Below are 16,628 nucleotides of genomic sequence, written 5' to 3' on the forward strand. Positions count from 1 at the left end.
AAAGTCTCGTGTTCTATTTTCTTATAAAGTGTCAGATTATAGAAACAAGAAATTTGGTGTTGACTAAGGTTAATCAGAGCATGGCAAGAAAAAGAAACTAGATCCTTATCTTGCTCAGTAGCAATTTACTGAGCTCGATCAATTTCACCGTCTTGCAGACATCTGTTTTTGAAAACAAAAAAATCTATCAACATGTTTCCTCATTTACAAGATAAAAAAAAACTAAGCAAGTCTAAATGTTTAGTCTTCTCATTCATAAATGTTACAAAATAGACAGAAATATTCCTATCTGCTTGCACACAGTAAATCACTCCAACTCAAGTTTTGTTAACACTGTTGCAACTAAACTCTTTGAAACACTGTTGGTAGCCATATCAACCATGAAGACCCTGGAAGATTCTTCTGATGCCCAGGACCCAGACCCAGTGGAAATAGTGAGTGGGTCACAAGAAACCATAAGAGACTAGCACTTTAACTAAATGATTATACTAACCAAAAAGTATCTACCACAGGCCCCTTTAAAGTCCCGAAGTTCGGACATAACTACAGACACTGAGGAAATCCAAACGATTATTAGGTCATACTACAAAAGCCTATATGGCACAAAATTTGAAAATCTAAATGAAATGGATAACTTTCTTGACAGATTCCATCTACCAAAATTAAGTCAAGATCAGGTAGAAAGACTGAATAGTCCTATATCTCCCAAGGAAATAGAAGCAGTCATTAACAGTCTCCCCTCCAAAAAAAGCCCTGGACCAGATGGCTTCAGCGCAGAATTCTACAAGACCTTCAAAGAAGTACTAACACCAATTCTCCTCAAACTATTCCATAAAATAGAAACAGAAGGAACACTAGCAAACTCATTCTATGAAGCCACAGTCACTTTGATACCTAAACCACACAAAGATCCAACAAAAAAAGAGAACTTCAGACCTATCTCTCTTATGAACATTGATGCAAAAATACTCAATAAAATACTTGCAAACCGAATCCAAGAACACATCAAAGATATCATCCACCATGACCAAGTAGGCTTCATCCTAGGAATGCAAGGGTGGTTCAACATACGGAAATCCATCAATGTAATCCACCACATAAACAAAATGAAGGAGAAAAACCACATGATCATCTCCTTAGATGCGGAAAAAGCATTTGACAAAGTCCAGCACCCATTTATGTTTAAAGTCTTGGAGAGATCAGGGATACAAGGCACATACCTAAAGATAGTAAAGGCAATATACAGCAAGCCTATAGCCAACATCAAACTCAATGGAGAGAAACTTAAATCAATCCCACTGAAATCAGGGACAAGACAAGGCTGCCCACTCTCTCCATATCTCTTTAACATTGTACTTGAAGTCCTAGCCAGAGCAATAAGACAACTAAAGGAGATTAAGGGGATACAAATCGGAAAGGAAGAGGTCAAAGTGTCACTATTTGCAGATGATATGATAGTATACATGAGCGAACCCAAAGATTCAACCAGAGAACTTCTTCAGCTGATAAACACCTTCAGCAAAGTGGCAGGATACAAAATCAACTCAAAAAAATCAGAAGCCCTCTTGTATGCCAAAGACAAAAAGGCTGAGAAAGAAATTAGGGAAACAACACCCTTCACAATAGCCACTAATAACATAAAGTACCTTGGTGTGACTCTAACCAAGCAAGTGAAAGACCTGTTTGAGAAAAACTTCAAGTCTTTGAAGAAAGAAATTGAAGAAGATCTCAGAAGATGGAAAGATCTCCCGTGCTCATGGATTGGTAGGATTAACATTGTGAAAATGGCCATCCTGCCAAAAGCAATCTACAGATTCAATGCAATTCCCATCAAAATACCAACTCAATTCTTTACATACCTTGAAAAAAAGATTCTCAGCTTCATATGGAGAAACAAAAAACCCAGAATCTCCAAAACGATCCTGTACAACAACAGATCATCTGGAGGTATCTCCATTCCCGATCTCAAGCTGTACTACAGGGCAACAGTAATAAAAACTGCATGGTATTGGCATAGAAACAGAAAGGAGGATCAATGGACTTGCATAGAAGACCCAGAAATAAACCCACACACCTATGAATACTCAATATTTGACAAAGAAGCCAAATCCATTCAATGGAAAAAAGACAGCATCTTCAACAAATGGTGCTGGTCCAACTGGATGTCTACATGCAGAAAAATAAAAATAGATCCATATTTATCACCCTGCACAAAACTAAGGTCCAAGTGGATCAAGGACCTCAACATAAAACCAGATACTCTAAATCAGCTGGAAAAAAAAGTGGGAAACAGCCTAGAACTCATTGGTACAGGAGACAACTTCCTGAACAGAACACCAACAGCACAGGCTCTAAGAGCAACAATCAATAAATGGGACCTCATGAAACTGAAAAGCTTCTGTAAAGCAAAAGACACTGTCATCAAAACAAATAGACAGCCTACAGATTGGGAAAGAATCTTCACCAACCCTTTATCTGACAGAGGGCTAATATCAAGTATATATAAAGAACTAAAGAAGCAGAAAAGCAACAAACCAAGTAATCCACTTAAAAAATGGGGAACAGAGCTAAACAGAGAATTCTCGAAAGAGGAACATCGAATGGCAGAGAAACACTTAAAGAAATGCTCAACCTCATTAGCCATTAGGGAAATGCAAATCAAAACGACCCTGAGATTTCACCTTACACCCATCAGAATGGCCAAGATGAAAAACTCAAGTGATAGCACATGCTGGAGAGGTTGTGGAGAAAAGGGAACCCTCCTCCATTGCTGGTGGGAATGTAAACTGGTTCAACCACTTTGGAAGTCAATCTGGCGCTTTCTCAGACAACTAGGAGTAGTGCTACCTCAAGACCCAGCTATACCACTCCTAGGTATATACCCAAAATTTGCTCAAGTACACAACAAGGACATTTGTTTAACCATGTTCGTAGCAGCTTTATTTGTAATAGCCAGAAGTTGGAAACAACCCAGATGTCCATCAACGGAGGAATGGATACAGAAATTGTGGTATTTTTACACAATGGAATACTACTCACAATCAAAAAGGAAGAAATCATGAAATTTGCAGGCAAGTGGTGGGATCTAGAAAAGATCATTCTGAGTGAAGTATCCCAGAAGGAGAAAGACAAACTTGGTATATACTCGCTTATATAGACCTACAAGACATGATAAACATAATGAAATCTACACATCTAAAGAAGATAATCAAGAAAGTGGACACAGGCGAAGGTGATTAATCCTCATTTAGAAAGACAAATGGGATGTGCATTGAACTTATGACAGGAGTCTACCACAAAAGGCATCTGAAAGACTCTACCTAGCAGTGTTTCAAAGCAGACACTAAGACTCATAACCAAACCCTCGGCAGAGTGCAGGGAATCATATGAAAGAAGGGAAGTTAGTATGATATGGAAAGGATAGGAGCTCTACAAGGACCAAATATATCTGGGCACAGGGTCTTTTCTGAGACTGATACTCAACCAAGGACCATCTATGGATATAACCTAGAACTTCTGCTCAGATGTGGCCTGTGGTAGCTCAGTAACCAAGTAGTTTTCCAAAGTAAGGGGAACACGGACTATTTCTAACAGGATCTCAAGGGCAGGCTGTTTGACACCCCCCCCCCCCAGGGGAGGAGCAGTCTGTTAGGCCACAGAGGAGGACTTTGCAGCCAGCCCTGAAGATACCTGATAAAACAGGGTCAGATGAAAGGGGAGGAGGTCCTCCCCTATCAGGGGACTTGGAAAGGGGCAGGGAGGAGACCAGGGAGGGAGTGTGGGGTTGGGGAGGGAATGAGGGAGCGGGATACAGCTGGGACACAGAGTTAACAAAATGTAACTAAAAAGAAAAATAAAATAAAATAAAAAAAAAATAAAAAATAAAGTCCCGAAGTTCCATGTTTATATACAGGATCCATTCTTTCACAATCCTGAACTGTGTAACAAGTACCTACTAACTGAAGACTCTTTCTCTAGTGCTATCTCCTGTATTTTCCAATGGGTGCTAAACACAGCAAAAGGGGCAAAGAGTGAGCGTGTGTGTGAGCCACAGTGCGACCATGTGTGCTTTCATTTCTCACACCTTCAAAGCCAATCACCTCATCTGAGTTCCTTCTGTGCAATCCTTTCTGATGCCAAGTCCCACCATGATCACTTGCTTAAATATCAGTATGCCCTACTATCCATACTTTAAGCACTCAGGGACAGAGATTCATCCTGCTTTCTATTTGTAGTACGTTGCATGTGTTCTACGGTAAAAATGCAATTAAATTTGTTTAAAAGGACCAAAATTTCTGCCTCTAACTCTTCTAGTATAGGTACATCTTTATTTTTAAGGCGATTTCACACTCAACATTGTCCTTTGTCCCATTCCTACAAGATTTGTGCAATATTACAAATATTTAACACCAGGCTATTCAATATCAAGATTGTAAATATCATTCAACAAAGTTCATATTATTACTATTATAAAGTTAGTTGGAATTATTTGAGCCAAATTATCAAATCAGTTCAGGAAAGCTTACGTTTTTTTCCCTAATTTTCTCATTAAGAATATAGCCATTCTTCAAACTATGACACTATGCTGGGGATGTAGCTCATTTGTATTTGCTGAGTGCTTGCCTTACTCACACAAAGCCCCTTGTTCACTGGATCTCCAGCGCTGTCTAAAACTAAGTGTGGTAGCATAAATCTGGAATCACAGCCCCCAGGAGCCCCCAGAGGCAGGAATATCAGAAATTCAAAATCATACCCAGATACACAGTAAGTTCAAAGTCAACCTCGTCTACATGAGAGCCTATCTCTAAATAGATATGTACATAAACTAGTATTTTGGAGAAAAGAATCTGCTCTGTATGCCGTGAGAGCAAATGCACATGGCCACACATGTAAAGCCCACACTATACATGGCGCCCACAGTGAGCAGTAGTGTCAACTATCTACTTTGGATGACAATGAGATACCAGTGCAGGTCTATTGGTTGTAGCAAATACCACAAATACGGCACTAATGCTGAGTGGGGATGGTGGTAGAGTTTGGGACAGGGTAGAAGTGGGAACTCTTTCCCCCCTCTATGCAGTTTTACTGTGAGTCTAACACTGCTCTAAAAAATAAGACCATTGCTAACAGAAAACACTAAGAATACATTAAGTATTACTTTTCTTGTGACTCAAACTTGGATATTTAAGGACAATTTCATAGAGAAAAGGTTAACATGAGATAGTTTCTGAGAGCTATGGCTCTTACCTTCTACTGAAATCTCTATCTCAAACACACTGATTGATTCAGTGAAGTTAGCTGGTGTTTTTTTTGGGGGGGGGTGGGGGTGATGAATTTTTATAAATAAATGCTTGACAGTGGCAGTATATGAGCTTGACATAGAACCTCCAGGACCCTATCTGCTTTCCTCAGTCATTTCTGAGGCCAAGTCTACCTGGCTTTGACATATATAGACTTTGTATGAGCTGGCAAGAGTCCATTAAAAGAGTGGCTTCAATTGCCAGTTTTGACTTGGGAATTTCAGAAAGCCATTATTATTACTTGCTAGTGATTGAGCTTAAATAATTCTACTGTGGTAACAATATGTTGGAATTATTAAAGCAGTTCCTTAATACGTAAATACTTTTTCTCAGAACATAGCCTATGTGGAACTTTAGTCATCCATAAAGAAAAGTAAAACCAGGACATGTAAAGGAAAATGGCCAGAATTGAAAATCATTGGTAAGCAAAATGCACAGATTCAAAAAGAGAAAGAATGAATGTTTTCTCTCACCAGCTAAGTATGTGTTTGGGGTGGAGAAGAGGCAGGGTCAGGAAGCTAGGAAAAAAAAGTCTAAATGAGATCTCAATGTGGAGGGAGAAAAAGCAATAGAATGCACTTGAGGTAAAAGCAGACAAGCAAAGCTAATGGGAGAGGAAAGGGACATGTGAGAGAAAGCATGGGATGAAACGAAGGAAGAAGAAGCAGCAGTGGAAACAGTGTGTGATAATTACATAATGGGATCCACACTTTAATATTATTTTAGTAAAATTAACCAAAGAAAACCACATTTTTTTTTAATCTAAAAAAAGGTATGGTTCTTCAAAATGCTAAAAATCTACATATCCCGCACATATCTGGTGCCATAACCTTCGCTGCTGCTTTTGTTTCTTCTAATGCTCATAATATTCAAAGGAACAGTTCTTGCACAACCATTCTTTGGAAATTGCCAGTATATTTAGATAACAAGTAATCATGATTCATTGAGATAATCTTTAAATGATGTTTCTCAAGCATAATTTGCCCAGTTAGCTACAGAAGTAAGAGGTTCCAAATATATATATATTTCACCATGAGAAATGGTGAAGATTTTAACAGGGAAATAAGTCTGAGCTGGACCACAGAAAGTAAACAAACACACATATTTTTCCGTCATCTGTCACAGCCCTATTGGTTCTGTTTGGGTCATTTTCAAAGTGGCCAGCTCATTGCAGTACTTCTCTTTCTTTAATGAGTCATGTTATCCTTCAAACATCAGATGATGCCAGTGCAAGAAATAATCATTCATAACCATAGTGAATTGTGTAATATTATAAATATTTATTGCAGGCATTATGTATCATTATGGTTTTTTTTTAAAAAAAGGACAAAAACTTAATATTCCACTCCCTTTTAAGTGAAATTTATCCAATTCTACCAGAAACCTGTCTAACAAAGACTATCATCTATTCAAAGGCAAAATTCAATTCCAACAAAGTTAAATTGAGCATCCTATGCCATGCTGTAACATACATCCCATTTAAACTCTGTAATCTCTTACTATATAATGCTTCTGCTCCAATAAGTGATTTATCAGTGAGTAATGATTGCTGTAATGTAATCATCTCAATTAAAGCTAGACTTCGCCTCAGCGGAGACATTGCCAAAAATTCAATTATTGTCTCCTAACTAGCACAAATGATGGATTTATCCAAACAAACTCTGTTTACCTCGAGTTTTTCCTCAGATGCTGTGTTTTTAAAAATCAGTATCTTTACTATTATGTAAGGTCTGTGTGTGAATTACACTTTTATTGGTAGACTTGCTTGAATTTTACTATGCCTTCTTCTTAACTTCTTGACACACAATTACAAGTTGACACATTATTTATCTTCTAATTATTAAAATAACATTAAAAATGGAGTGCTCCTTAAGGTCATCTTATGTGTCACTTGTAGAAGATTTTGTACACACCTTGGAAACAAGAATTTACTATTTATTTATTAACAAGAATTTACTATTTTCCTGTGGTGAAAATGATGGATGTGAATCCAGACAGCACAGGGTAAGACAGCCTCCTTCTGGTCTCCTTCTTACCAGACTGATGCAGAACATTTAGAGAAAATGTGTTGACCTTATGCTGTTTTCTGCGGGGTGGCAGTGGTGGAGAACTCTTAAAACATTGTGAAGAATACCTGAAAGAACTGGGGAGGAGAAAACCATAATCAGAATGTGCTGTATGAAGAGGAAACATATTTTCAGTGTTTAAAGAAGGAAACGGATACTGTGATCAGATGATTTTATGGTCAAGAACTACCCAGAGAATGGAGAGGGTTCAACCCTAACGTTGGATTGCCACACGATACAGAAAACATAGAAGATGTAACACTGATCAGAACATACAGTTTTCAGGAAGAAACAAGCATCCCCTCAAACCAAAGGCTGATGCTCCAGACACGTGGTGTGTGCTCTCCTCTGTGTGTGTGAATTTTTTTTGTGCCTTCCTAATCAAATGACCTGCTCTCATTCGGTTAGGTTCAACCACAAGACATCACTGTGTACTTTTTTTTTCTTCAAGATACACGTCACAATACACCAAGAAAGGAGGAACTTCAGTGTCTGTGGTAACATCACTTGATAAACAGACTCCCCGAACAGCAAGTGCCTGTCTGCCTACGCTATATAAAGCAGCAGATGCAGACTAACAGACACACATTGCAAGAAGACCATGAGAGCTGCAGCCATCTCCATGCCAAAGCTGGACAAAATGCCAGAAATGTTCTTCTCTGCTAGCCCAAAGAATTTGAAAGGACCTAGCCATTCACTTCTAGACGACAAAACGCAAAAAAAGAAGCCAAAGACTTTGTAAGTTCCTTCACTGTCTCTCTTAGAATATCTTTTATGGGCAAGGGAGTGTGAATGAGAAGTGAATGCTGGGATTTAGCTTATGTAGAGCAGCACAATTAACTGTTGTGACTTATGAGATTCAGTTTTATTAGATAATGAATCATATTACAGGGAAGTGGATGGGAGTCTTTCTAAAGCTCAACTCATAAAAATGAGCTCTATTTTAAAATAACAAAATATTGTGTCAGCGATTTTTATTATTACCTTTTTCCTCAGGTATTTTTGCTTTGTATTCTTTTCTTTTCATAAGTAAATTCTTCTAGAGAACTATAACTTTTGTTGTCTTTTGTAGTGGAATGGATGTGAAAGCATACCTGAGATCAATGATCCCACATCTGGAGTCTGGAATGAAATCATCCAAGTCCAAAGACATGTATGTACTGAATATATTTAAATATTATAACTGTATATGTGGCACAGAAGTTGGCTGTCATCTTTGCAAGATACTGATACTGTATGTATCTTGGCATGGCAGCTTACTCATGAAATCTCAGCACAGGGGAGTATGAGGCAAGGGGGTTGGCAGAGGACTAGAGTGGAGCCTTGTTCTTTATAAAAGCATACAAAAAATACTGCAAGCAATGGACTTCATTTCTTTTAGGTAACATGACAAACAATAGTAGGCCACATCAGAGCCAATGGCTATTAATTATAAATATACCCACATCGATTTTCTGTTCATTTTTATATTACTCAATTTTATATACTTATATTTTAGCTCTCTTGACAGATTTTTTCATATCTATGGCAATTAAAAGGAATTTTGTACATAAAATGAATAATAGAAGTCATAAGAAAGAATCTTAGTTACCAAAATGTAGCAGCCATTATTATTTAACTTGGGATTTCGTGAACTAGTTTATTAATTTTTGTCATTTTTCTTAACTGCAGACTTTCTGCTGAGGAAGTAATACAGTGGTCTCAATCTCTGGAAAAACTTCTTGCTAACCAGAGTAAGTATCTCTAACTAGCCATTGTTTGGGGGTCAGCTTGATAACTTAATAGATTGAGATTAATTTATATTATCAAAGGAAGAAAAGAGAGTATGCAAAAAGTATTATTTTAGTTTTTCTACGGTCACTGATAATTTCATCACACTGTGACTGTGTATTATAGCACTCGATTTATATCACCATCCTTTAGATAAATCTGCCAAGAAAACTACATGTTTTCTTAGCTTCAAGAACAAAACTAAAATTATGCTGGGTTGCCGGATTGATGGTCCGTTGGTTAACAGTGCTTGCTGCTCATTTCTCTGCACTCGCAGGACTGGTTTCACAGCCTTCCACCTGTAACCCTGATGCCCTCTTCTGGCCTCTGTGAGCACCTGCCCACAGGTGCTCCTGTATGGAGAGGGGAAAGGAGGGGACACACATAGGCACATAAAGGAAATAAGCTTCAAAAATAAAAATGAATATAAATAAAATTGTGCTGCGGTCTCAGAGTTTTAAAAGCCAAGCAAATATCATATCATATGAATTCCTATTTTTGAAATGTACATTATACATGAAGGATACTTTACACTGTTGGATTAAAGAGTAGCATTCATTTACTTAATTAGCATTCTATCATCCACATGCCTATTACCCTTCACGCGTCTACCTTATGTGGAAGGTATTTTTAAAGGCACCAAGGATTCAAATGAAAAGACACAATCTATTACTGCCTTAAAGAAGGTTGGGACACACCAAGTAAACACTGAAGGTGTTTACAATGCAGCATGATACATAGTTTAATCTAGGTAAGCACAGTAGAAGCTTGTGGGGAGTTTCTGGAGGAAGAAAGAAAAGAGTGAAACCAGTTTCCCTCCCCCATCACGGGATTGCCACGCTGTTGGTGTTAGAGCCTGACTCAGAAGTGCAGACAATCAGCTTGGTCTCAAAAGTGAATTTACCCTCTTCTCCAAGAAAGACACTATGAAACTTAGGGGGCAGGAGGCGTGGGTCTAAGAAAGTTAGCATAGTCTGTCATATGTTCATAATACTTAGTCTACAATTTAGCTTAGTAAACGGCATATAAGTCTCAGCCATGTAATCAGTTTATCAGGCATACAGGTGACAAGCTGACCTAACATTATCTGACTACCATGGTTTGAATAAGGACATTATATTTTTAATTATCAACATGACGTTAATACCCCCAATCATTAACATTCCCTTACAAAAATGACTCTACACTCATGTTTAGATGTGGTGCCTATAAGTAATTTGTTCTATAATCAGCAAAGCCTAATTTCACTCTAAATACAGGAGGAAGTAACACGCATTTATGTGAACACACAAAGTAATACGTGACTGTGGACAAGTTTGTCCGGTGCCAGATTCCTCTTCCACATATTACAGTCTCTGAGGCTGCCTCTCTACAAATGATGGTACCGCTGTGTTAGCAGAAGCCATCGCATAGCTTTATGCATATAGGAATAGTATAACTGCTTATAAATCTCTTCTACAACATGTTCTTACTGACTCAATTAACTTTTTCAATTCCTCTCCTTTTAGCTGGTCAAAACGTCTTTGGAAATTTTCTAAAGTCTGAGTTCAGTGATGAGAACATTGAATTTTGGTTGGCTTGTGAAGACTATAAGAAAACAGAGTCTCACCTTTTGCATAGAAAAGCAGAGAATATATACAAAACATTTGTGCATTCAGATGCTGTGAAACAAGTGAGTATTAAAGCCATCGTCATTAGCATCAGTGCACATATAGAAATAGCATCCAGTGCACAGGTTAGGATGGAATCCATTGTATTGTGGTTTTATATATTACTTATATGTAGATATGTACATCTGTACATTCAGTGCAGTGGAAGCACTCCTTGTATTTGTGAAGATATCAGTACAGAGACTAATAAGATTTTGCGAAACTGTCCAACCTGATGGGTTGGGGAATGGAATGTGATATCTCAGGCCACATTCTGTGTGCTGAGGAACCTTAGTGAGCTATTGTAATTCAGACAAGGATAAAATACAGACTACTATAGCACGTACAATTAAAGCAGCGAAAACATGTGCGGTGTTGATTTTCCAGGAAAATATTCCCATTCAGTGAACCTAAAATGTTTATGGCATTCCTCTGTGATATATTAACACTTCTGGGAATATTTTTTTTTCATGTATATTTTTCTTTCTCCCAATTACACCACAAATACATGCAGAAAAAAATATCTCTTTTTGTTGCTTTTCTTTGTAGCCCACACCCCTAGTAAAAGATGGCTTACAATAGAAATTCAAGACATATTTGACCTGGCATAAAATCATTTTAAGGTGATTTTGAAACACTAGTAGCATAATAAATTTATCATAAACAACACGTGTATATTAATCAAGAACTAATTATTTTCAGATCAATATTGACTTTCATACTCGAGAATCTACAGCCAAGAAAATTAAAGCACCCACTCCCACATCCTTTGATGAAGCACAAAAAGTCATCTACACACTTATGGAAAAGGATTCTTATCCCAGGTTCCTGAAATCAAATATTTACTTAAATCTTCTAAATGACCTTCAGGCTAATAGCTTAAAGTGACTGGGTCCTGGCTGACAGGAATTAAAAAAATGATAGCAAGGACAGAAGGAATATGCCAGAGAGACCGGCCTGCTTTGGTGGCTCCGGAGGCCCAGTGGAGGGACAGATGACTCAGAACGGAGTAACACGGAAGGTTTCCAGAGGCAGAGACTTGAGGAAGCATCAGCAAGAAGAACAAGGAGAGACAAATGGAAGGAGCTACTGTGGCACTGCCATGAAATACAGTGGGACTCTCTTAGAACACCTCTCAGAACTGGGAAGATCAGCTGACTTTGGCAATGCAGAAACTGTGAATAACTTGTATGAGCCTGATTACAATATGCTATAGGCATCAAGGCAGCAGACACATATGCTACGTGCTGTTGTGTAGATTGAACTCTTGCGATCTCCTTTCTGGGGATGCTCAGTCCAAAACTATGTATTGAAAATAACAGATGCTATTACTGACATGAAGAATTTTGTTATTTGTTTATTTAATTGTATTTGGTGTGAAGTTGAAAAAGAGAATTATATATTTAACCTAAGCTATTTTCCTTAAAACTAAGAAGTCACAACACATTTGTAAATTAAATTATTACCATGTCAATAATAAATGTGGGTTTCATATTAAAATACAGAGAGAAATGTCTTCTATTTTATTGCTATTTTGATGCTGGCATATTTTACTCTGATTTAAAATTTTTGAATTAAAATAATATACATGCTGAAGTGGATGAAGGAAAGCCCACTAGCCTTAACCATACAGAAATAACTACAACTAAAGAACGCTAAGACTAGGAGAAATACTTACCCAGGGAAGTGCACAGCGATTGTTTATCCAAAACCAAATGGTCAGCCCTGAACGCATACATACAAGAAGCATTATACAGACTGAGAATGCTGTTTTGACAGAAATTTAGGAGCACATATATACACACATTTATGTGTTTAACAACAATTAATGAAAAAAGAGGTCATTAATTTGAGATAGAACAAGAAAACTATATTGTAGGGTTTTGAGGGAGGGAAGAAGGAAATATTTATTTAGATTATGATCTTAAATAAATAATGGAAATTTCAAAACCTGAAGCAAGGGGCTTGTACTTTTTACCATCTGTTTAATATATGATGCTATTATCCAATTAATACTATATTTTCTTCATCATGTTGGACAAAATTCACCAGTTTTCCTTCTGCTGTATGAGCTCTTTCATTCAAGTTTCAATTTGTTGAGAAATGATGGCCCCTTTGAAAGGGAAAAGTTGTTTTAGACTCAGGTGTGTTTTCTCATGTAATGTTCATAGCAATGCTATGAAAACTAACGCTCAGAAAGGTTTAATTCCACAGTTACGCAACTCTCAAGATTACCCTGAATGCTAAAACACACCCTTATGTCTGGCCCACATCCCAGACTAACTGAATCAGAATCTGCAACTGCTATATATGGAGACCTGTATTTCAAAGGAAACACCGAGTATTTCTGAAGATGATTTGTTTGCCTGAGGCTGGGAACTTTGGGATTAAGGAGGCGTCTGTGCACCTTGGACTGTGCAACACTGCCACCCACTGGCCGGAGGTGTTCCCTGAGCCAGGGAAGTCGTTTGCAGTGGTCCCCACGTTTCCTAAATAGGAAATTCAGACCCTTCTGAAAGGAAGGCACCTACAGAGCCCAGGAGGCAGGGATGGAACCTGTACCACTGCATATTCCCATACACCTGGGCTATATGTAATTTTGAAAAGTCATCCACAGACCATAATAAACTGCTGTGCATTTTCTCACTGCAAGCTCTCAGTCACCAGGCAACAGCAATGGTAAGGAACTGCATGTTGTATCAGGTTTGAGAATATTTTAAGTTTCCATTAGACTGAATCCAAGTTAGTTCTACAGTAGGCCGTGTTCCATTCTGTTGCTGGACTTAGGGCAAGAAAAAAAACTTGACAAATCCACATTATTCATCATCTCAAGTCACCTCTTTCCTTTTATTCTACCAACACCAACTTTTACTCATCTTCCCTCTACTGTCAACCACAGACATTTAAACATTTTCCTTTTTCATTCATTTTTTGAGGATTTCACACATGAATACTGTATATCATTCCACCATTCCTCCCTCAGATTCCTTCCTCATGCAGTCTTTCTCAAATTCATGGCATTTTATGTTCCTTTTACCATAGATGTTCAATTCCTTTCCAGTTCTCAGTAGTCTTACTATTTACTTCCTGTTATCTCTTATCTTCTAAACAGAACAGACACATCACATTCAAAAGTATAGACTTGCTTGTATCCTTTCCATTGACATCAGATAAAGCTCAAGAATTTAAATCCCTTTCATGGCGACCTTCACTGTACAACTTTCATTATCACTTCCTGTATCCTTCCTACCTTAATATCACTCTGGATTATCTGCCTCATTTTGTAAGAATCTTGGAATGTGCATGGCTAACAACTCCCTTTGCTTTCTCTATGTCCCTGTTAGCCTCTGCTCTTATCTAATACAATTCTCCTGCTCTCTGCACAGCCTCATCAAGTCTTCAAGGTTCAGATTGGATAACTTCCATAAAGCCTCTCAACAACACTATTCACTACAAGGCAATTATCTTCAGATCTGATGAAGACAAACTACAGTCCATATAAACACAAGGTACTCTGCTCCTATTTTAAGTGCTACTGTCATGTTAAATAGAATCCAGACCCTCAAGAGTGAGGAGTACAACAACCCAACCAACACACAGGTCATAAAATGAATGCTGCTGCTCTTTGTCTAAATAGGTCGTCAAGTTAAGGAACTACCCAAATTTGGAAAGATGTCAAAACAAACATCAAACACACCTCTTCATTATAGAGAAAAACATCATCCTGGATGAATGGACTCCAGGTAATATGAAGCTCAAGATATGCTCTACTAAAGCATGTGATAGTGTGAGGTAAGCTAATTTAACAACATGTGTTCCAGTGGAAATTCAAAAATAGTGCATTTAAAAAGCAGATTAATCCACACATTGTTTCTTACCATTATTTTTGTTTGCATTGACATCTTTTTATTATGGTGTGACTGTTTCATAAGATCACTGAAAGGAGTTTAATCTGTGTTCATAACATCTAATCAGTTCTAACTGCTCAGTCTTGGAAAGAGGGTGTTCTGCTTAAGGCTGTGCTACATTATTATATTAAATTAGGAACACCAAACAAAATACATGGGTAAAATTTATTTTTCTAATATTTAATTATGCTTCCTATATGCTTATTCTCTGAAGCTAGAGGTTTATGAAGGCAAATGTATGGGTAGTTATATGGCTGAGAATGCCTAACTTAAAAACACATATTTAATCATTTGCTCACATGGATAAATTAATGCTCAAATTTTCTTTGTTTCTGTAGGCAAATATGAGCCATATTATTCGAAGACAATATATTATAAAAATAATTATAAAATAGAATCAAACATTTTAAATGCAATAAATATAAATTAATACAAAATTATAATGTTTCTTAAAATTAGATTAAACTGTACCTATAGAATAATAATTATTAATCAACTACAGAAATAATTCCATCCCTTTTTTTTGAATACCTTTAAGGCTGGACATGTATTATACAAGTGGAAAAAAAGTATTATTTTTCATATATAACCTTAATGAAATGGTCTTACAAATTAAGGCAATACAAATACAATACTTTCTGTGCAGAACACTTTTGTACACTCAGTATGTGACTAGATATTTCACAGTTGCTCCTTAACTTAAAATCATGAACAAAACCAAAAGGGGGGGGTGAAATCAGGAAATAATCTTGTTCATGGTAGCCTCAAAATAAGAATGGTAGCCAAGGAAGGAAAATATTGTACAGTGGAAACAAAGATACTGGTTGTGGGAGATACTGAAAATACCATAAGATGGAAAGTGTCACAGACAGGTAAGAGTAGTAGTGTGGAAATGGCCATCCTACCAAAAACAAATCTAAACAATCTATAGATTCAACACAATCCCGATCAAAATTCCAACACAATTCTTCACAGAAATTTTAAAAATAATTAATATATAAACACAAAATTCTCAACAAAAAAGTCTTGAGAATTAAAAAAAAAAAAAAGTGCTGGAGCTAATACCATCTCAGTTATACTACAGAGCTGTAGAAATGAAAACAACACAGTACTGGCATAAAAACAACACATTAATCAATGGAATAAGATTGAGCACCCATTCCTAAGCCCATACTACTACAGATGCCTGATTTTTCAGAGGCTAGTAATAAATATTGTAGAAAAGAGAGCATCTTTGACAAATAGTACTGTTCAAACTGGATAGCTGTGTGTAAAAGAATGAAACTAAATCCTTAATTCTCACCCTACACAAAACTCAACTCCACTGAATAGAGGACCTCAATATAAGACTTTTTATACTGAATATGACAGAGAAGAAAGATTGAGTATGCTTGAACTTATAGGCACAAAAAAATAACTTTCTGAACAGGACTTTGGTAAGCAACCATTGCTAAATGTGATGTCATAAAATTAAAAAAGCTAACAATAACACTGGTTGAACGAAGAGGCAGCCTACAAAATGGAAAAGTCATTCTTACTAACTATATGTCTGGCAGTGTTTTAGTACCCAGTGAGACAAAGAACTCAAGAAAAATGAAACATCAAAAAAATTTTAAACTAGGGTGTGGAATTGAAGAGAGGGTTCTCAAAAGATGAAATACAAATGGATGATAGGTTTGTTTTGTTTCATTCTTAGTATCCAACATCCTTAAAAATCAAGGAAACACAAATTAAAACTACTTTACAACTTCATCTGACCCTGTCAGGAGCCATTCTGTTAAAGGACTCTTTAGGTAGGTGGGCCTTCTGGAAGGGGATCCAGTATTTTGTAAGGTCTGTAACAGAATTGCTTCCAGATTGCCCTGCTGCATCTCTCTATACTCTGGTGTGGTGTGAATCGTCACTTTCTGGGTATTTACACATGCTAATTGAACA

General features: G+C 37.1%; 1 protein-coding gene across 1 annotated transcript; it reads left to right on the forward strand.

The window, feature by feature from the left end:
- The first annotated feature begins 7,967 nt into the window (after positions 1 to 7,967).
- Positions 7,968 to 12,179, forward strand: Rgs1 (regulator of G protein signaling 1). Its single transcript, XM_055624619.1, has 5 exons — positions 7,968 to 8,104; positions 8,439 to 8,519; positions 9,038 to 9,099; positions 10,645 to 10,808; positions 11,488 to 12,179. The coding sequence occupies exons 1-5, from the start codon at positions 7,968 to 7,970 to the stop codon at positions 11,671 to 11,673; spliced, it is 630 nt and encodes a 209-aa protein (XP_055480594.1). The 3' UTR covers positions 11,674 to 12,179.
- Positions 12,180 to 16,628: the final 4,449 nt, after the last annotated feature.

This window comes from Psammomys obesus, unplaced genomic scaffold, assembly GCF_907164565.1.
Source record: "Psammomys obesus unplaced genomic scaffold, mPsaObe1.curated_primary_1811, whole genome shotgun sequence".
Taxonomy (NCBI): domain Eukaryota; kingdom Metazoa; phylum Chordata; class Mammalia; order Rodentia; family Muridae; genus Psammomys; species Psammomys obesus.

Coding starts and splice junctions, on each gene's coding strand:
- Rgs1 (XM_055624619.1), top strand. CDS start 7,968: ATGAGAGCTGCAGCCATCTCCATGCCAAAGCTGGACAAAATGCCAGAA. Junction 8,520..9,037: donor TCATCCAAGTCCAAAGACAT/GTATGTACTGAA, acceptor TCTTAACTGCAG/ACTTTCTGCTGAGGAAGTAA. Junction 9,100..10,644: donor AAAACTTCTTGCTAACCAGA/GTAAGTATCTCT, acceptor CTCTCCTTTTAG/CTGGTCAAAACGTCTTTGGA.